Raw genomic sequence first — 23,407 nt, 5'->3', positions numbered from 1 at the left:
TACTAGATACTACTGCACTGTTGGAGTTAGGTACACAGGCATTTCACTACACCCGCAATAACATCTGCTAAGTATGTGCATGTGACCCATAAAATTAGATTTGATTTTAATAATAGAGCTATGTTCAGGAAATACATGTTATTTTTGACTTCCTACTTCTGGAGACAGAAATACTGAGGGCTCAATTGAATCGAACCTGTGTAGTTATTTTTCCCAATGGTCAAATAAAAACACAGAATGGTTTAGAGTGACTAGCTCTACCTCCTCTCACTCCCTCCTCTAAGGAGCATTGACACAAATACCCCTAAAATATGTAGGGGGAAATAGTTAAGTAGATATTTGATTACACAGACTATTCTTGTGATTTCGTCTATTGTTCTAAATCTGATGAACATAAAATGACTTCAACAACAGTATTAGCAAGCCATATATACCATGTAACTGCCTGTACCTACAGTAAACACCTGTCACTGTTAATAAATAGTAATATTCACTTGTACTATATAATTCTGCCTGTGTAAGTATAAATACAAGCAACATATTCAAGGTCATCAACATAATATCAAATACAGTTAAATAGGATGTAATTCTTCTGACTAGCCAACCCTTTTCAGAGTTGGTGTTTTACAATACTGCCAGCGCACAGTGTCACTTCTGACAACTCAGATGCAAAAGTCTCTACAAATATCCTTTCTTTGTAAAGCTGCTTAGACAACAATGTCAGACTAGCCGACGGCCCCTTTTGTGTATTCAACCTTATTGTTAGGCTCAACACCACGGCTTAAAGTGTTGGTCATCCAGCCCTACAACATGAGTCTGTTCCATTGTTGGACCGACTGACGCCCTGCAAAGACTCAATAACAAACACATTTCTGCACAAATATCTTAACCTGTGAAGAATGACATTTTCATGAGATGAGAGATAGTTCATCACACGAGCCTCAACTCTACAGTATGTACCAGAATACTCTAAAGATATTGATAACTGTAGGTATTCTTAGAAATGGAAATGCAATGAAACGGCCATGTTGCTCTGTCTTTATCACATTAGATCAACCCTGAAACAGCCATGTTGCTCTGTCTTTATCACATTAGATCAACCCTGAAACGACCATGTTGCTCTGTCTTTATCACATTAGATCAACCCTGAAACGACCATGTTGCTCTGTCTTTATCACATTAGATCAACTCTGAAACGACCATGTTGCTCTGTCTTTATCACATTAGATCAACTCTGAAACGACCATGTTGCTCTGTCTTTATCACATTAGATCAACCCTGAAACGGCCATGTTTCTCTGTCTTTATCACATTAGATCAACCCTGAAACGACCATGTTGCTCTGTCTTTATCACATTAGATCAACTCTGAAACGGCCATGTTGCTCTGTCTTTATCACATTAGATCAACCCTGAAACGGCCATGTTGCTCTGTCTTTATCACATTAGATCAACCCTGAAACGGCCATGTTGCTCTGTCTTTATCACATTAGATCAACCCTGAAACGACCATGTTGCTCTGTCTTTATCACATTAGATCAACTCTGAAACGGCCATGTTGCTCTATCTTTATCACATTAGATCAACCCTGAAACGGCCATGTTGCTCTGTCTTTATCACATTAGATCAACCCTGAAACGGCCATGTTGCTCTGTCTTTATCACATTAGATCAACCCTGAAACAGCCATGTTGCTCTGTCTTTATCACATTAGATCAACCCTGAAACAGCCATGTTGCTCTGTCTTTAACACATTAGATCAACCCTGAAACGACCATGTTGCTCTGTCTTTATCACATTAGATCAACCCTGAAACGACCATGTTGCTCTGTCTTTATCACATTAGATCAACCCTGAAATGACCATGTTGCTCTGTCTTTATCACATTAGATCAACCCTGAAACGACCATGTTGCTCTGTCTTTATCACATTAGATCAACCCTGAAACGACCATGTTGCTCTGTCTTTATCACATTAGATCAACCCTGAAACAGCCATGTTGCTCTGTCTTTATCACATTAGATCAACCCTGAAACGACCATGTTGCTCTGTCTTTATCACATTAGATCAACCCTGAAACGACCATGTTGCTCTGTCTTTATCACATTAGATCAACCCTGAAACGACCATGTTGCTCTGTCTTTATCACATTAGATCAACCCTGAAACGACCATGTTGCTCTGTCTTTATCACATTAGATCAACCCTGAAACAGCCATGTTGCTCTGTCTTTATCACATTAGATCAACCCTGAAACGACCATGTTGCTCTGTCTTTATCACATTAGATCAACCCTGAAACGACCATGTTGCTCTGTCTTTATCACATTAGATCAACCCTGAAACGGCCATGTTGCTCTGTCTTTATCACATTAGATCAACCCTGAAACGACCATGTTGCTCTGTCTTTATCACATTAGATCAACCCTGAAACGACCATGTTGCTCTGTCTTTATCACATTAGATCAACCCTGAAACGACCATGTTGCTCTGTCTTTATCACATTAGATCAACCCTGAAACGACCATGTTGCTCTGTCTTTAACACATTAGATCAACCCTGAAACGACCATGTTGCTCTGTCTTTATCACATTAGATCAACCCTGAAACGACCATGTTGCTCTGTCTTTATCACATTAGATCAACCCTGAAATGACCATGTTGCTCTGTCTTTATCACATTAGATCAACCCTGAAACGACCATGTTGCTCTGTCTTTATCACATTAGATCAACCCTGAAACGACCATGTTGCTCTGTCTTTATCACATTAGATCAACCCTGAAACAGCCATGTTGCTCTGTCTTTATCACATTAGATCAACCCTGAAACGACCATGTTGCTCTGTCTTTATCACATTAGATCAACCCTGAAACGACCATGTTGCTCTGTCTTTATCACATTAGATCAACCCTGAAACGACCATGTTGCTCTGTCTTTATCACATTAGATCAACCCTGAAACGACCATGTTGCTCTGTCTTTATCACATTAGATCAACCCTGAAACAGCCATGTTGCTCTGTCTTTATCACATTAGATCAACCCTGAAACGACCATGTTGCTCTGTCTTTATCACATTAGATCAACCCTGAAACGACCATGTTGCTCTGTCTTTATCACATTAGATCAACCCTGAAACGGCCATGTTGCTCTGTCTTTATCACATTAGATCAACCCTGAAACGACCATGTTGCTCTGTCTTTATCACATTAGATCAACCCTGAAACGACCATGTTGCTCTGTCTTTATCACATTAGATCAACCCTGAAACGACCATGTTGCTCTGTCTTTATCACATTAGATCAACTCTGAAACGGCCATGTTGCTCTGTCTTTATCACATTAGATCAACCCTGAAACAGCCATGTTGCTCTATCTTTATCACATTAGATCAACCCTGAAAATAGAAAGAAAAAGCATAACAAATGTACCTGTTATAGACAAAGACATCTAACATGAATCTTTCGATCCATTATCAGAATTAAAGAGGAGAAATGTTAAGATAACAAAAATGTAAATACATATATCTCTGTGTAAAATAACAACTATTCATTTGTAGTATTTTACTGTGTAGACTTTGACTTTTTAGATCAAATATTTTAGTTAAATGGCACTCAAATGACCAAATATCAATTTTTCTATTAATGCAAGGTTAAGCAGTGGAAAGTAAAAAGGTCTGATGCTGAAATGGATGATCTTTTCAGTATTGACATGAATTAACATAGCAGAATTTGCAATGCAAGACATTTATTCTACAGATCTCTCTGTCTAACATATTATTATGACAACAAAATATAATAAGAAATTAATAATAAACAATTGATAAACAAAGGGATTCAATCGAACACACTTTGCATCGTTCAGTCAGTAGCTCTTTTTCCCATTGTGAAATAAAAATCACAATGATTTTGGTTGCTGTGAAAACCTATCACCAGGTCACAGTATATATGATTCTCTATTTCAGATAAATGAGTGTAGATATGGCTAATAGTATAGAAACAAAGACTATGTGTACACATTGTAATGGTGGGTTTCATTCAATTCCAGCTGTGGTAAAATTGAAGTATATTACATTTTGTAATTGTGGCGTTGAAAAATGATACATTTTCATATCTCCTAAAAGCACATTCTAAGTGTATTCCCTGTAAAGTGTAACATTGATCTGAGACACAATCACTAGACAATGGCATATTTAACAGATATGCCTATCTCTCTGACTGAAAAATGACCCATACTCTGAGACACAATCACTAGACAATGGCATATTTAACAGATATGCCTATCTCTCTGACTGAAAAATGACCCATACTCTGAGACACAATCACTAGACAATGGCATATTTAACAGATATGCCTATCTCTCTGACTGAAAAATGACCCATACTCTGAGACACAATCACTAGACAATGGCATATTTAACAGATATCCCTATCTCTCTGACTGAAAAATGACCCATACTCTGAGACACAATCACTAGACAATGGCATATTTAACAGATATGCAGAACTAAGATATTTATCCTGTTTAGTAAACCGGTGATCAATGATATTCAGACCCCTAACTCCATTGAGCATCAATCAACAGTTCTGTTGTCTATAAGAGAAGTTACAAGGCCATCTCACTGCCTGGGCTGTTTCAGATCTGTTGGAAACGTTGTAAGGTAACTTTTGTACGATATGTACTCCTGGCTGAGGTTAAAATGAAGCGCCCACATGAACAATGGTTGGATTTAGGTAATCTTGTCTGTCTGGACAGTTTTTTAATCCATTTAGGGGACAAAGACTGGCCATGATCTATTTCAAGTCGTCTTCTGCAGTGTTTTAGTCAGACACAGAATATCATTATTTTCTAATCAAAGATAAATAGCCTATACTCTAAGAAGGGTTCTTCCTTCGTTTGAAGCTCTATATTTGGGTGCAATCTATCGTCATGTAGAATTCTAGAATATTAAATCACATTTTATTGGTCACATAAACATATTTAGCAGATGTAATATACAGACGTTCTGAGAAATCCAGCTAGCGCAGTCTGAGAAATCCAATCCTCTTCATCGAATTTATCGTCGTCCTCCTCCACTGACAATAACCTTAACAAAACATTCACAAGGCTGTAGATTTCGAAAGAGAAGGAACAAAATGGCTGAGTGATGCAGAACATCCATTGTTTAGTTCTTTTATGTTGGAGCTAATCACTATACACTGCAATTTGCAAACAAATTGGCCAATGACTGAAACATATTGTCCTATACACAACATATATATTGTGTTTGAAATATTAAGTTGATTGGTTCTAAGAGTTTTGAGCTTCAAAACATGACTCATTTCCTTTATATCTCAGTCTAAAGCGAACAAGAGATTTACCTCACAATATGTAGGTTAGTGGTATTCTATTGGAAATGGGCTAGCATTGGTATGGCACATTCTGGGACTGCAGATGGAGACTGCAGCAAAACATTTCACAGCACCTTGATCTTGATTTTCTACCCCACTGACTTCTGTACATAAACAAGATTTTGAAGGAAATGCTTTCATTCAACATGAATGACTTTCATAAAAATTGCTTGTATTTTATTTCTTAGTGGTGACTTGCTAATAAGCCCATTGTCCCAATCCAAATGCCACATTATTTTTGCTGTAAATTTAGCTGTGAATAAGCTATATTGTTGTCTCTACCGTCTTGCCCTTTGTGCTGTTGTCTGTGCCCAATAATGTTTGTACCATGTTTGGTGCTGCTGCCATGTTGTTGCTACCATGCTGTGTTGATACCATGCTGTGTTGTCATGTGTCGCTGCCATGCTATGTTGTTGTCTTAGGTCTCTCTTTGTGTAGTGTTGTGTTGTCTCTCTTGTCGGGATGTGTGTTTTGTCCTGTATTTATATTGAATGTATTTATATTTTGAATCCCAGCCCCCGTCCCCACAGGAGGCCTTTTACCTTCTGGTAGGCCGTCATTGTAAATAAGAATTTGTTCTTAACTGACTTGCCTAGTTAAATAAAGGTTAAATAAACACCAATAAAAAGATAATGTGCTAGTACTGTTACAGCAGACTGTTTGACTACTGATTAACAAAGTGTATCTTCTCCTTCCTGTAGCAGCAGCCAGAAATCCCAGTACATGACAGAAGCAGTAAAACAGTGAATTAGTGCTCTGTAGTGGCACGGCATCCAAACATGTATCAAAGCAGGACGGGGGGATGGAAAAATCACCCGGGACGTTGGTGAAAAACAGAAATGCAGTTTTTGTGTTTAGAGAGAAAGAGAAAACGGCGAGGTGTAAAGAGAGACGGGGGGAATATAATCTCATCATGCAGGGTCCATGGTGCCTATTTACCCAAAATGCAAAGAGGCCAAGGTCTTTAGAACATCCCGCTGTGTCGATTGAAAAGCAGGAACAAATCAAAGACACAACTCATCTGTGTTTATATTTCTCACACAATGACAAAACCCACCCCTTTATATGCCGTCTCTTTATTTATATCCCTGGATCGGAAAATGCACAGCGTTTCCCATCAACTCTTCCCTGTTCTCTTCTCTGTTCTCTTCTCTGTTCTCTTCCCTGTTCTCTTCTCTGTTCTCTTCCCTGTTCTCTTCCCTGTTCTCTTCTCTGTTCTCTTCCCTGTTCTCTTCCCTGTTCTCTTCCCTGTTCTCTTCTCTGTTCTCTTCTCTGTTCTCTTCTCTGTTCTCTTCCCTGTTCTCTTCCCTGTTCTCTTCCCTGTTCTCTTCCCTGTTCTCTTCTCTGTTCTCTTCCCTGTTCTCTTCTCTGTTCTCTTCTCTGTTCTCTTCTCTGTTCTCTTCCCTGTTCTCTTCCCTGTTCTCTGCTCTGTTCTCTTCCCTGTTCTCTTCTCTGTTATCTTCCCTGTTCTCTTCCCTGTTCTCTTCTCTGTTCTCTTCCCTGTTCTCTTCCCTGTTCTCTTCTCTGTTCTCTTCCCTGTTCTCTTCCCTGTTCTCTTCTCTGTTCTCTTCTCTGTTCTCTTTCCTGTTCTCTTCTCTGTTCTCTTCCCTGTTCTCTTCCCTGTTCTCTTCTCTGTTCTCTTCTCTGTTCTCTTCCCTGTTCTCTTCCCTGTTCTCTTCTCTGTTCTCTTCCCTGTTCTCTTCCCTGTTCTCTTCTCTGTTCTCTTCCCTGTTCTCTTCCCTGTTCTCTTCCCTGTTCTCTTCCCTGTTCTCTTCTCTGTTCTCTTCTCTGTTCTCTTCCCTGTTCTCTTCCCTGTTCTCTTCTCTGTTCTCTTCCCTGTTCTCTTCCCTGTTCTCCACCAATACTATTTGAGCTTATTTATGTATTTTTAATTTTCTAAATTGTAGATTGTCCTACTTGAAGGAGCGTGACTCCATGCTTTGTGTGGGGCTCATCTCCATGTTATATGACCACTGTGTGGTTACTCCTCCTTCTTGTTCTGTCTATTGCATGAATTAGTTTGGTACAAATTACCTCTACTCTGTGTCTGTCAGTCTCTTCATGGGGAGCAAAACAAAGAACAGCTGAGACTGTGGAGAGGTAAACAGAGGTCCCCCCACCTCTACTGTCACACACACACACACACACACACACACACACACACACACACACACACACACACACACACACACACACACACACACAGAAAAAGCTTTGCTAACAAAATGGAGAGAGTCTTCGATACAAAGTGGAGAAAGTGATAATCATATTTCAGTTTAAAAAGTAAAATAATGCTTTAGTTTTGGGCCACTAAAGTCGTTTCAGCAACGCCTGATTTCTCGCTTCAAAATTACACCCATTTTCAGACAGGCAGACAAAGAGACACATAGCAGAGGGTGAAAGCCGACTGATGTGTCTCCCAGGCTCACTGTGTATGTATGTTAAGGGATGGGGATGGGGGAGGAGGGTTTCTCTGTCTCTCTCTGCCAGCTGTAAGGTTCTGGTTCTCAGCATCCCCTTGTTTCACCCCCCTCCCTGCTTAAACCACAATACGCTAAGAGACATTCAGCTAGTTCCAGAATAAGAACGTTCTGGAGAGAATTTTAATGATTGTTTTCCATTCCTGCACACCAATAGTTATATTAGACACACTGTCTTTGAACAGGCTGGCAGTCAACGGCATGGCACAGGAAAGGATCCACAGACAGGCTCAAAATTGACAAGCCATCTTCTCTTCTTGAAATCCTTTGAAAATATAATTCCCACTGTTTTGATTAGAATATAAGTAGCTTCAATGTAATGCAGCATTGCTGATCCCTTTGTATAGCTCCCACATAGGCTATAGGGCATTTAGTAGAGCAGTAGCAAGCAGCCTATTCAGGATTGTGAGATATGTTAGAATGATTAGAAAGGAAAAATGATGCTCACCTTCTTCAGGATGTTACCAGCCAGTGAGATTACCCACTATTCAAGCACTAAGTGGAAACAAGGCCTACAAAACCTCAGCATTAACGCCAACATAGACACAAAAAAAGATTAAAATGTAAAAAAATACATCTAATAAAATAAGATTGAAGAAAGAAAATATTCTGCCATGTTTGTGTTGAAACAGAGAGGAGCTGAGGAGACACATCTTATCCCATGTGTGATCAACTTTCATGTACATGACAACAGCAAGCAACAGATGCGGGTTTAAGGTTTTGGGGGCTTTTGGGGGAGGCTACACCCCAAAATTTCAAGCCCCAATTTCTATGGTTTTTATTTATCCACAATCCTCTTGATGCCAACTGGTGCTGGGAGCAGCAGGGAGCAGGACGCTTGTCTCAGCAGGGGCCATTAGACATGGTGTGGTGGCCGACATAAAAGAGTTCACAGCACCCCGACACGGAGGGGTTGGGGGGTGAGGGGAGTGAGAGGGGGGGGGGGGGGACAAGGGCCTGAAACTTTCTCTTTTCTATTTTATTCCCAAAGTACAGAAAGAGCCATTAAACAACCACTACACTCTATATCCTTTGTGCTAACTCAACATCTGATGCATTTTTGAAAAGCTATTAGAGATACTATCAATATTTAATTCTCTGAACTATATGGTACTTATAGTAATATATAGATTAACTCTTAGATAGTGCTCAAGGACAGCACTACCTAGACTGGGTAGCTATTTCACATGTTAAGACCTGGGAAGATTAGGGAGACCTGGGCCTGTTTCCAGAGTGTCTCAGAGTAGGAGTGCTGATCTAGGATCTGTTTATATAATACTATTAATTATGATAAATGGTAAACTAGAAGGCAACTGACCCTAGATCAACATTTTCTCTGAGATGCTTTGTGGATACGTTTAATTACTTTTCATGTTATGTTTCATGTTTTCCTTATTGTGCGAAATTGGGGTGAATTCTGCCTATCTATTAAACTGACCTGACTCATGGCTCAATATGAAACACAATGTTTAGCATGTGAATGTAAAGGATAAATGAATGGAATGTGAAAACTAAATAGGTAATAATATGATTTCCTGATTTCCCCCTCTGCCACAGACATTCATTTGAACTCCTCTGTGACAAATATTATTTGCAGAGAGAACAAGTGGGGAGTGATTGTGTATTGAGTATAACTAATTAAATCTCGCAAATTGCAAATGCCACAGCTTTATTTCTCTCCATACAGCTGACTTTCAACATTATGAAACATGATTGTAAGAAATTGCAGCGAGGAACAGCAGCTGAAAATGAGGAGAAAATGACTTTAATTATATGATGGAAGATACTGGCTGTGAATTGAGTGTATGGGTTCTGTCCGTGGCAACATTTGTGTCAGCAGATAGACACATCGATCGTCTTTTTATAAAGAAGCTGTGGAGGTATACTGACATTGTTCTTAGTCTTAAATACAACATTTACTTCAATATGTCCTCTCACTGTGTTTTACAGCCCCAGAGAAAAGATATGACCTTCACCTATTCCACAGAGAATGTCAGGATACTGTAATAATGACATTTCCTTACAATGTTGTGATTGACAGACATACAAGATTTTTTTGAAACGATGTACTACTGACAAAGTTAAGTAGTAAATAGTAAATTGTTAGAAGTGAGTAGGAAGGATGGGTAAAAGAGCCCACATCATTTATGTTCATCCAGGTGAGTCTCATTTAAATACAACGGATATCTCTTTTACATTGTAATACTATGGATATCTATTTTACATTTAAATACTATGGATATCTCTTTGACATTTAAATACAACGGATATCTCTTTTACATTGTAATACTATGGATATCTATTTTACATTTAAATACTATGGATATCTATTTTACATTTAAATACTATGGATATCTCTTTTACATTTAAATACTACAGATATCTCTTTGACATTTAAATACAACGGATATCTCTTCTACATTTAAATACTACAGATATCTCTTTGACATTTAAATACTATGGATATCTCTTCTACATTTAAATACTATGGATATCTATTTTACATTTAAATACTATGGATATCTCTTTTACATTTAAATACTACAGATATCTCTTCTACATTTAAATACTATGGATATCTATTTTACATTGTAATACTATGGATATCTCTTCTACATTTAAATACTATGGATATCTCGTTTATATTGTAACACTATGGATATCTCTTTTACATTGTACTACTATGGATATCTATTTTACATTGAAATACTATGGATATCTATTTTACATTTAAATACTATGGATATCTCTTTGACATTTAAATACTACAGATATCTCTTCTACATTTAAATACTATGGATATCTCTTTTACATTTAAATACTATGGATATCTCTTTGACATTTAAATACAACGGATATCTCTTTTACATTGTAATACTATGGATATCTATTTTACATTTAAATACTATGGATATCTCTTTTACATTTAAATACTACAGATATCTCTTCTACATTTAAATACTATGGATATCTCTTTTACATTTAAATACTATGGATATCTCTTTGACATTTAAATACAACGGATATCTCTTTTACATTGTAATACTATGGATATCTATTTTACATTTAAATACTATGGATATCTATTTTACATTTAAATACTATGGATATCTCTTTTACATTTAAATACTACAGATATCTCTTCTACATTTAAATACTATGGATATCTCTTTTACATTGTAATACTATGGATATCTCTTCTACATTTAAATACTATGGATATCTCGTTTATATTGTAACACTATGGATATCTCTTTTACATTGTACTACTATGGATATCTATTTTACATTGAAATACTATGGATATCTATTTTACATTTAAATACTATGGATATCTCTTTTACATTTAAATACTACAGATATCTCTTCTACATTTAAATACTATGGATATCTCTTTTACATTTAAATACTACAGATATCTCTTTTACATTTAAATACTATGGATATCTCTTTTACATTGTAATACTATGGATATCTATTTTACATTGTAATACTATGGATATCTATTTTACATTGTAATACTATGGATATCTATTTTACATTTAAATACTATGGATATCTATTTTACATTGTAATACTATGGATATCTACTTTACATTTAAATACTATGGATATCTCTTTGACATTGAAATACTATGGATATCTCTTTGACATTTAAATACTATGGATATCTACTTTACATTTAAATACTATGGATATCTCTTTTACATTGTAATACTATGGATATCTCTTTTACATTGTAATACTATGAATATCTCTTTTACATTTAAATACTATGGATATCTCTTTTACATTTAAATACTACAGATATCTCTTCTACATTTAAATACTATGGATATCTCTTTTACATTTAAATACTACAGATATCTCTTTTACATTTAAATACTATGGATATCTCTTTTACATTGTAATACTATGGATATCTATTTTACATTGTAATACTATGGATATCTATTTTACATTGTAATACTATGGATATCTATTTTACATTTAAATACTATGGATATCTCTTCTACATTGTAACACTATGGATATCTCTTTGACATTGTAATACTATGGATATCTCTTTGACATTCTAATACTATGGATATCTATTTTACATTTAAATACTATGGATATCTATTTTACATTGTAATACTATGGATATCTACTTTACATTTAAATACTATGGATATCTCTTTGACATTGAAATACTATGGATATCTCTTTGACATTTAAATACTATGGATATCTACTTTACATTTAAATACTATGGATATCTCTTTTACATTGTAATACTATGGATATCTCTTTTACATTGTAATACTATGAATATCTCTTTTACATTGTAATACTATGGATATCTACTTTACATTTAAAACTATGGATATCTACTTTACATTGAAATACTATGGATATCTACTTTACATTGAAATACTATGGATATCTCTTCTACATTTAAATACTATGGATATCTCTTCTACATTTAAATACTATGGATATCTCATTTACATTTAAATACTATGGATACCTCTTTTACATTTAAATACTACAGATATCTCTTTGACATTTAAATACTATGGATATCTCTTTTACATTGTAGTACTATGGATATCTACTTTACATTTAAATACTATGGATATCTCTTTTACATTTAAATACTACAGATATCTCTTTGACATTTAAATACTATGGATATCTCTTTTACATTGTAGTACTATGGATATCTACTTTACATTTAAATACTATGGATATCTCTTTGACATTTAAATACTATGGATATCTATTTTACATTGTAATACTATGGATATCTCTTTTACATTATAATAATGTGGATATCTATTTTACGACATTCACCTTCACATCATACCCCCACACCCTTCACCTTCACCCTTCACCTTCATCATACCCCACACTCTTCAACCTTCACCTTCATCATACCCCCACACCCACACCCTTCACCTTCACCCTTAACCTTCATCATACCCCCACACCCTTCACCTTCATCATACCCCCACACCCTTCACCCTTCCCCTTCATCATACCCCCACACTCTTCACCCTTCACCTTCATCATACCCCCACACTCTTCACCCTTCACCTTCATCATACCCCCACACCCTTCACCTTCATCTTCATCATACCCCCACACTCTTCACCCTTCACCTTCATCATACCCCCACACTCTTCACCCTTCACCTTCATCATACCCCCACACCCTTCACCTCAATTAAAAGTAAGTTAATCACATATCACCTTGCTGTAAGCAGCTAGAAATGCACCATAGTAAAGCTCTCCAGCCTCTACACTTACAAATTATTTGTAGGTATGCAAAAACCTGGTAACTTTCTGCGAAAGATTCCCTCCTAATTCCGGATATCTTCCAACCAGGATTTCTGGAAAACCGGCGCAACTTTTTTTAAATGACTGTAATTTTGCAACCCAAGCACACGTTCTCTAACTTCTCCCTGATTCACAGAGGTTTTGCAACCCAAGCACACGTTCTCTAACTTCTCCCTGATTCACAGAGGTTTTGCAACCCAAGCACACGTTCTCTAACTTCTCCCTGATTCACAGAGGTTTTGCAACCCAAGCACACGTTCTCTAACTTCTCCCTGATTCACAGAGGTTTTGCAACCCAAGCACACGTTCTCTAACTTCTCCCTGATTCACAGAGGTTTTGCAACCCAAGCACACGTTCTCTAACTTCTCCCTGATTCACAGAGGTTTTGCAATGAACATTACTTGTTTCTGTCATTGATGTACAGCAGACCGTCTGACTATTAGACAGCTGATTGTTTGTTTGAGTCTTTCATATATCTCAATCTTTGCAAGCATCATGTAATTGTTCGTGTCTGAAGCCCAATATGGCTGCCTGCACATCCATGTGTGGCTTTGTGCCTCCATCTTCTGTTCTGTCCCCAGCCGCACACACACAGCAGGGGGTTCCCAATTACCACCACCACTGATTAAAACACACTCATGGACAGAAATCTAATTGGCTTCCAGTGAGGAGAACTGGTCATTTAAGCTAGCTAGCTATAGTGATATGAAAGATAATTGTTAAGTTAAAACCAAGAACACTCCTGGTTTCCTTCATCCCTCCATCTCTCCATCCCTCCACCTCTCCATCCCTCCATCTCTCCATCTCTCCATCTCTCCATCCCTCCATCTCTCCATCCCTCCATCTCTCCATCCCTCCATCTCTCCATCTCTCCATCCCTCCATCTCTCCATCTCTCCATCCCTCCACCTCTCCATCCCTCCATCTCTCCATCACATCCGTCCCTCCATCTCTCCACCCCTCCATCTCTCCATACCTCCATCTCTCCAGTCAACATTTCCTTATTCTAGCAATGGAAACAGATGGAATGAGCTTGGAGTTAACGATTGTTGTTACACTGCTAACTCTACCTGTTGTTGCCACCACAATCTTGGTCTTATGAGATAAGATAATGGGGGGAAGGAAGAGAGAATACATTTGAACATAACTACAGAGATTTCTTCTTCTCATTGAACCCAATTCACTGTGTTTAACTTATCGTCTCAACAGCTGTTTACAAGATACACACACATTCCCTCTATATCTCAGTTTTTTCTCTACTTGTTATTGTTGTTGTTGTTGTTGTTGTCCCCCTGTCTCTTTGCAGTAACACAGGTCTGATAAAGTTGATTGGTCAGGGCTAGGCGAGGAAGACGGGAGGAAAGGGGGAGGCAGAGGGAGACTGGGAGAGGCAGAGGGAGACTGGGGGAGGCAGAGGGAGACTGGGGGAGGCTTCAGGACTGATGACATTTGTCCATGGGTTTTGTAGAGGGACTCCCTGCTGTGTTCACACTAACCTCAAAGTGAGGCTGCTAGCAGCAGCTCCAACTGAACACTCAGTGCACCCAACCCCCATACTGCCTCCTCATATGAACTGATGCTAACTTTAACGTATACACACTTGGAAACACACACATGCACATGTACACGCAAACACGTGCAAACACACACACACGCACGCACGCACACACACACACACACACACACACACACACACACACACACACACACACACACACACACACACACACACACACACACACACACACACACACACACACACACACACACACACAGCTAACTCGAAATGGCTGCTATTTAGTCATGATCATTAGGAGATCATAATTAGACATTATATTAGTCTTATAATGTATTATAACTGGATCATCAGCAAAGTGTTATATTCTAGCTACAGAACGATATTAGCGAACGAGGATAACAACAAATATTTTGGCACTGAAGAGAACGACTAGATGTATATGCTTACAGGAAGTGAAGGAAAATTCTAATTCAAATTGAAACCCAGACAGACTTTAATGCCTCAAGCCAATCAGCTACTTTCATACAGTCCTCTAAGAGAATTAGATGATATCTTCACAAAGTGACTTTGTAGTGGCAGGGGAGAGAATATCAGCAGGGCTCAGTGCCTGGACCCCCTGCTGTTTTTAATCAATAACATTAGAATGCCTGGAACTGGTCACTCACAACTGTAATCTGCTTTCATTCTGCATGCTACCTTGGGATAAGAGGCCGTTACCCCCCCCCCCCCCCCCCCCACACACACACACACACACCCCTTCTCAAACAAACATACAACCCCACTGCACAGTAACACACATACCCAAGTGCACACTCACACACTCACACGTACATACACACTCATACATACAGTACAGTGTTGTGTGTTGGATAGCGTAGTTGTGCATCGCCACACATGAAGGGAGAAGGGTAGTAATTAATGCAGGCCCTCTGGGAGCTCTGTTGGCTAGATTCAGAATAGGAGAGTTAGTTTGTAGCCTACTGTATCGATTCACCATTCTGCCTCATGCCCCTGAAACAAAATGGAGGGAAGGAAGAGTAAAAGTAGAAAATGAAGAAGAGAAAGAGAGGGAGACAGCTAGGAAGAGAGGGAGACCATTATGAAGAGAGCGAGACAGGAAGAGAGGGAGACCATTAGGAAGAGAGCGAGACAGGAAGAGAGGGAGACCATTAGGAAGAGAGCGAGACAGGAAGAGAGGGAGACCATTAGGAAGAGAGCGAGACAGGAAGAGAGGGAGACCATTAGGAAGAGAGCGAGACAGGAAGAGAGGGAGACCATTAGGAAGAGAGCGAGACAGGAAGAGAGGGAGACCATTAGGAAGAGAGCGAGACAGGAAGAGAGGGAGACCATTAGGAAGAGCGCAAGACAGGAAAAGAGGGAGACAGGAAGAGAGGGAGACAGGAAGAGAGGGAGACAGAAAGGGAGACAGGGTATGAGTGAGGTTAGGGAGACATAATGGGAGATGGTATGAGTGAGGTTAGGGAGACAGAATGGGAGACGGTATGAGTGAGGTTAGGGAGACAGAATGGGAGACGGTATGAGTGAGGTTAGGGAGACAGAATGGGAGACAGGGTATGAGTGAGGTTAGGGAGACAGAATGGGAGATGGTATGAGTGAGGTTAGGGAGACAGAATGGGAGACGGTATGAGTTAGGTTAGGGAGACAGAATAGGAGACATTGTATGAGTTAGGTTAGGGAGACAGAATGGGAGATGGAATGAGTTAGGTTGGGGAGACAGAATAGGAGACAGGGTATGAGTTAGGTTAGGGAGACAGAATAGGAGACAGTATGAGTGAGGTTAGGGAGACAGAATAGGAGACGGTATGAGTGAGGTTAGGGAGACAGAATAGGAGACAGGGTATGAGTTAGGTTAGGGAGACAGAATAGGAGAGGTTAGGGAGACCGAATAGGAGACAGGGTATGAGTGAGGTTAGGGAGACCGAATAGGAGACAGGGTATGAGTTAGGTTAGGGAGACAGAATAGGAGACAGGGTATGAGTTAGGTTAGGGAGACAGAATAGGAGACAGGAAATGAGTTAGGTTAGGGAGACAGAATAGGAGACAGGATATGAGTTAGGTTAGGGAGACAGAATAGGAGACAGGGTATGAGTTAGGTTAGGGAGACAGAATAGGAGACAGGGTATGAGTTAGGTTAGGGACACAGAATAGGAGACGGTATGAGTTAGGTTAGGGAGACAGAATAGGAGACAGGGTATGAGTTAGGTTAGGGAGACAGAATAGGAGACAGGGTATGAGTTAGGTTAGGAAGACAGAATAGGAGACAGGGTATGAGTTAGGTTAGGGAGACAGAATAGGATACAGGGTATGAGTATGAGACAGGGTATGAGTTAGGACCATGCCCCAGGACTACCTGACATGATGACTCCTTGCTGTCCCCAGTCCACCTGACCGTGCTGCTGCTCCAGTTTCAACTGTTCTGCCTTATTATTATTCGACCATGCTGGTCATTTATGAACATTTGAACATCTTGGCCATGTTCTGTTATAATCTCCACCCGGCACAGCCAGAAGAGGACTGGCCACCCCACATAGCCTGGTTCCTCTCTAGGTTTCTTCCTAGATTTTGGCCTTTCTACTGAGTTTTTCCTAGCCACCGTGCTTCTACACCTGCATTGCTTGCTGTTTGGGATTTTAGGCTGGGTTTCTGTACAGCACTTTGAGATATCAGCTGATGTACGAAGGGCTATATAAATAAATGTGATTTCTTTTTAGATTATTTTTTTTTAGTTATGTTAGGGAGACAGAATAGGAGACAGGGTATGAGTTAGGTTAGGGAGACAGAATAGGAGACAGGGTATGAGTTAGGTTAGGGAGACAGGATAGGAGACAGGGTATGAGTTAGGTTAGGGATACAGAATAGGAGACAGGGTATGAGTTAGGTTAGGGAGACAGAATAGGAGACAGGGTATGAGTGAGGTTAGGGAGACAGTATAGGAGACAGGGTATGAGTTAGGTTAGGGAGACAGAATAGGAGACAGGGTATGAGTTAGGTTAGGGAGACAGAATAGGAGACAGGGTATGAGTTAGGTTAGGGAGACAGAATAGGAGACAGGGTATGAGTGAGGTTAGGGAGACAGTATAGGAGACAGGGTATGAGTTAGGTTAGGGAGACAGAATAGGAGACAGGGTATGAGTTAGGTTAGGGAGACAGAATAGGAGACAGGGTATGTGTGAGGTTAGGGAGACAGTATAGGAGACAGGGTATGAGTTAGGTTAGGGAGACAGAATAGGAGACAGGGTATGAGTTAGGTTAGGGAGACAGGATAGGAGACAGGGTATGAGTTAGGTTAGGGATACAGAATAGGAGACAGGGTATGAGTTAGGTTAGGGAGACAGAATAGGAGACAGGGTATGAGTGAGGTTAGGGAGACAGTATAGGAGACAGGGTATGAGTTAGGTTAGGGAGACAGAATAGGAGACAGGGTATGAGTTAGGTTAGGGAGACAGAATAGGAGACAGGGTATGTGTGAGGTTAGGGAGACAGTATAGGAGACAGGGTATGAGTTAGGTTAGGGAGACAGAATAGGAGACAGGGTATGAGTGAGGTTAGGGAGACAGTATAGGAGACAGGGTATGAGTTAGGTTAGGGAGACAGAATAGGAGACAGGGTATGAGTGAGGTTAGGGAGACAGAATAGGAGACAGGGTATGAGTGAGGTTAGGGAGACAGTATAGGAGACAGGGTATGAGTTAGGTTAGGGAGACAGAATAGGAGACAGGGTATGAGTTAGGTTAGGGAGACAGAATAGGAGACAGGGTATGAGTGAGGTTAGGGAAAGCTTTTCTGGAATCATCATGCTACTGTTACTTCCTTTCATTTACCCGACTATAAACCTTTTAGTTGGAGTAATGTAACAGCCTGATGCACCTGTATTTCCCATGATTCATCAGTGTTCAAATCCATTTTCAACTGTTATATATATAAACCATGTAGTTTCAATATTTCCATCTAAACATTTACATTAAGTGTTGAATTTCCGTTAAGTGTGCACAGTGGTATTGTAAAGATAAATAATATCAGTCCATTGGCAATGCACTTCACCATATAAGGTACCTTCAACTGTGCTGTTAATCACAGTAACAAAGACATTTAATGTGATTAATTAGGACATACTGCAGTTTTTAGTTACTAGTTAGTTACTGCAGTTATAAACAATTATAATTGTTTTTGTCAGCAAAAAATGTGAATCCTGATTGAATATCTAATGGCATATGTCAGTTTTAGTCAATATAGTTATCCTCCAATTAAATGATCTCATTTGGTAGGCCTACTTTGTATTATTGGCCCCCTTGACAGTTTGTTTACATTTCGTGTAGCTCTCACAGAAAATATATGTCTCAAATGATAATCTAGAATGTTCTGAATAATGTATAGCCCTGAGCTCCTGCTGCACTGCGATCTTTTTAATTCCTGTTCACGTACATTATTTGGTGGGGTATGTATGTAATTCAATAAAAAATAAAAAATACTAAACTACATTTCTAATTTAATGCAGCGATGTTATAGCCGATTGATTGTTGTATCCTATTTCATGGGCCACATATTGGGGAAAACAGCACTTAACCTCGGCAAATGACTATAGGTCACATGTCACATATCTGGTGAAATGCTGCAGCTTGAACGTCTGAAAAGGAACAGCTAGGCTGCATGCATCCATCTTCACATGTGAAAAGGATTAGAATCCAGCCAGAATTAGTCAGGCATGCAGGTTAGGATAGATGCATTAGGAATAGACAGCTACATCATTGAGCCTGGCTGGTGTTGGAAATGTCACAGACTGCCAGTGCTGAGTAGCCCAGTGAAAAGTCAGCTTTATTCAGGTTTTCAAATGGCACAGAGGCTTAAAGAAAAATGGCTTAATTAAAGACATCAATCAAATCAAATCTTTTAAAAAGGTTGTTACCTTAGTTCTGAACCATTGTTTTTCGCAGGTTACTTCACACAATGTATTGGTCCCAAAACATCTATTTAGCCATATTAAATAGAAGTATACAGCCAGTAAATGAGCAGTAGTCTATCTGACCCCTGTGTGTGTCTACTTCTACTCAAATCCTGTTCAGCATATTATATACACAATATTCTTAAGATAACATCAAGTATACATCTTGTATATCCCATTAATATATTATTACAGTAATGGGGACAAATGTAAAGAGATTGTTAAAGTCATTTTATTCACTACTCCCCGACTGAGATATGGAGGTGAATGGCATTTCATGGACACAGCAGTACACCTCTGTACATTATGACATGGATTCTGGGTCCCTGTGTAGGGCAGACAGATACTGATGGTCTCTCCATAGAAACATAACCCCTCCATAGAAACATAACCTCTCCATAGAAACATAACCTCTACATAGAAACATAACCCCTCCATAGAAACATAACCTCTCCATAGAAACATAACCTCTCCATAGAAACATAACCCCTCCATAGAAACATAACCCCTCCATAGAAACATAACCTCTCCATAGAAACATAACCTCTCCATAGAAACATAACCTCTCCATAGAAACATAACCCCTCCATAGAAACATAACCCCTCCATAGAAACATAACCTCTCCATAGAAACATAACCTCTCCATAGAAACATAACCCCTCCATAGAAACATAACCCCTCCATAGAAACATAACCTCTCCATAGAAACATAACCTCTCCATAGAAACATAACCCCTCCATAGAAACATAACCTCTCCATAGAAACATAACCTCTCCATAGAAACATAACCCCTCCATAGAAACATAACCTCTCCATAGAAACATAACCTCTCCATAGAAACATAACCCCTCCATAGAAACATAACCCCTCCATAGAAACATAACCTCTCCATAGAAACATAACCTCTCCATAGAAACATAACCCCTCCATAGAAACATAACCTCTCCATAGAAACATAACCTCTCCATAGAAACATAACCTCTCCACAGAAACATAACCTCTCCATAGAAACATAACCTATCCACAGAAACATAACCTCTCCATAGAAACATAACCTCTCCATAGAAACATAACCCCTCCATAGAAACATAACCTCTCCATAGAAACATAACCTCTCCATAGAAACATAACCTCTCCATAGAAACATAACCTCTCCATAGAAACATAACCTCTCCATAGAAACATAACCTATCCACAGAAACATAACCTCTCCATAGAAACATAACCTCTCCATAGAAACATAACCTCTCCATAGAAACATAACCTATCCACAGAAACATAACCTCTCCATAGAAACATAACCCCTCCGTAGAAACATAACTTCTCCATAGAAAAATAATATATTTACAAGAGGGGAGGGAACTACTTGGACTATTGGCAGTGCAGTCAAATTCAAATTGATGTCACCTTTAAATACATGAACTGTTTGATGTGATGGAGAATATAGTGCATCTTTCAATAAGACACTGTATTTGGATACAGTAAATCATAGACCATAATGATATATATTTTATTGACAAGGACTACAGAGGCTTAATACAGAAACAAACAGAAAACACTTCAAACATGTATGAGGAATCAATGGTCATAGATAATTGTACATTCATGGAATCCAGATGATGGTTATTTTCTGTTCAATAAATGTGTCTGTTCCACCAATAACTATGAACATTTCCAGAGCCTTACATGTTATGAAATAGCACACATTAAACTGTGTATAATGAAATGATTCAACATGTAGAATGTGATTAAAGATAATTCTGTTTATTGTAAAAAATCAGAATTTCATTTTACCGTTAAATTGTCAAGTTTTCTTCCCTAAAATACAATGTTTGTGCAATTTGTTTATTTTTGTTTTGCAACTTGCGTACCAATAATAAAGAAAATAAATAATAATAATAATTGTCAAGTGTATCCAGGCTTGTTTGAGGAAGTGCATTATGCATGAAAATCCTGTTTTCTCATTTGGCCGTCAGAAGTATGCCACAGTAGTAATCTATCTGCCTCTAAACAGCCATGACAGAGGTTCACCTAGCAGCTGATGAGAAAACAGCTGTTAATGCTTCCGTCTCACCAGACCAAAATAAGACACACAGAACAGGGCTAATGAGACACCATTAGTTTTAGCCTGGCGTGTCACCTTGGCAGGTGAAATTGTCATGACATTCATATAATTGGGTACTCAGTATGTAAGAGCCGTTGTACTCACGCCCACCATGGACACATTTAGCATTATTTAGAGAGAGAAAGGGAAGACACAGTAAGGTAACAATCCCCATCAGCTACAACTGATCTGGAGCCTGCTTAAGTACAGCCAAGATTCTCACTGCACTAATTATTTGACACCAGTCATTGTTTCCCATCCTATCCTGTCCAATGCGAGCAGCAGGAAATAACTATGGCCCACTGGGTTCAGCAATACTCCACGGTGCTAAGGCAAGTAATGAAGCCATCGCCTAAATGAACCTTCTCCCCTACAACGAGTGTAAAATAAAGGTTCAATAAAATACAATAAAACATTATAATAAGTGTGTATTACTGACAGACTGGGAGAAAGAGAGAGAGATAGAGAGAGAGAGAGAGAGAGAGCAAGAAAGATAGATTGTTTATTTCACTTTTGTTTATTGTCTATTTCACTTGCTTTGGCAATGTAAACATATGTTTCCCATGCCAATAAAGACATTTGAATTGAATTGAGACAGAGAGTAGAGAGAGGACAGATCTAGGCTGGCCTCAATAGCCTCAGGTCTCAGGGTTCCCACATGCAAAGCACAATAAGATGAAGACCTGCACAAACCTGTCCATATGACATGAGGACTGAATCTGGTGAAAGGCTATAATCACATCCTCAGGTTTTGTTGAGTACGTTAAAGTAAACACTCACTGTAACTATAGCAACCTCGGGTCAGAGACTTTACCATACAATTCCCAGTTGTAGGCTACAATGGCGTAAGTCATGTCCAAGCAAGCACACAGCACAGTGTTACCCTGCCTGCAGTCAAAGCCTGATTCTCTGTCACTATGTGTTGCGTTAGATGGATAGATGGATAGGTAGAGCACATTATTTTCAGCAATATCAAAATAAGTCATTCTTTCAACATACCCAGCGCTGCTGTACTCTCACTAAAGACCCAGGACACCAAACTGTGAGGCCGACTCAGCTCAGCTCTGATCCCAAATCCAACATGTCTGCCAGCCCATACTGAGTGAAGGAGGAAAGAATTGTCTCCATTTTCTCTCCGCTGAAATGGTACTCACTCAGGTAAGAAAATGGTAAATCATCAAGCGAGAGGTTCAGGAGAGGAATATTGGGTGTCTGGTAGTGTGCCCTTGTGATATTTCTGAGCCAGCGCATTGAAGATGCAGCTTTTCTTTCCTAATTCTGTCGACTTGGAGCTTTGATGCCCCCCAACTGTGCACAGTATGGTCTTTGAACCAGGGAAGAAACTCTCTTAGATGAAAATGTTTAAACAATCCATGGGAAACTAACACTAGACACAGGCACACATAACACTGTTCTCTTCTACTGCTATTTACTTCACCTTTAGATACCTTCCACAAAATATACAATGTTTTGTTGTGAATCACTGATACTCCCCCTCGTCTGGTTGTTATTTAGACACATTCATACTAAAGCCTATTGTGCTGATACATAATTAGCGTATTCATGAACAACGTTGACCTATCAAAACAGTTTTATTCAGTTTCTGATATTATTGAGAGGATATATTTGATTTAATAAAA

The 23,407-nt window shown here is 39.0% G+C and overlaps 1 protein-coding gene across 5 annotated transcripts in view; it reads right to left on the bottom strand.

Annotated features, from left to right (window-relative positions):
• The window catches only part of LOC110535244 (catenin (cadherin-associated protein), beta 1), a 38,655-nt gene extending 15,471 nt beyond the window's left edge, over positions 1–23,184 (bottom strand). For 2 of the 5 annotated variants that reach the window (XM_090221853.1, XM_090221903.1), the window contains exon 1: positions 22,922–23,001. Coding sequence is in view for 1 of the 5 variants with exons in the window: in XM_090221821.1 (XP_090077947.1) it covers positions 22,922–23,018 (97 nt within the window). In the remaining 4 variants the exon portion in view is untranslated. Of the gene's footprint in view, positions 1–22,766 lie in introns of all 5 variants that reach the window. The other 3 variants (XM_090221849.1, XM_090221821.1, XM_090221899.1) reach the window with 3 other exon arrangements.
• Between the last annotated feature and the right edge of the window lie 223 nt (positions 23,185–23,407).

The sequence above is a fragment of the Oncorhynchus mykiss genome, chromosome 3, assembly GCF_057628025.1.
Source record: "Oncorhynchus mykiss isolate SJ-2025 chromosome 3, ASM5762802v1, whole genome shotgun sequence".
Lineage (NCBI taxonomy): Eukaryota > Metazoa > Chordata > Actinopteri > Salmoniformes > Salmonidae > Oncorhynchus > Oncorhynchus mykiss.
The sequence above is the reverse complement of the archived record's forward strand: the minus strand, read 5'-3'. Positions and strand labels throughout refer to the sequence as shown.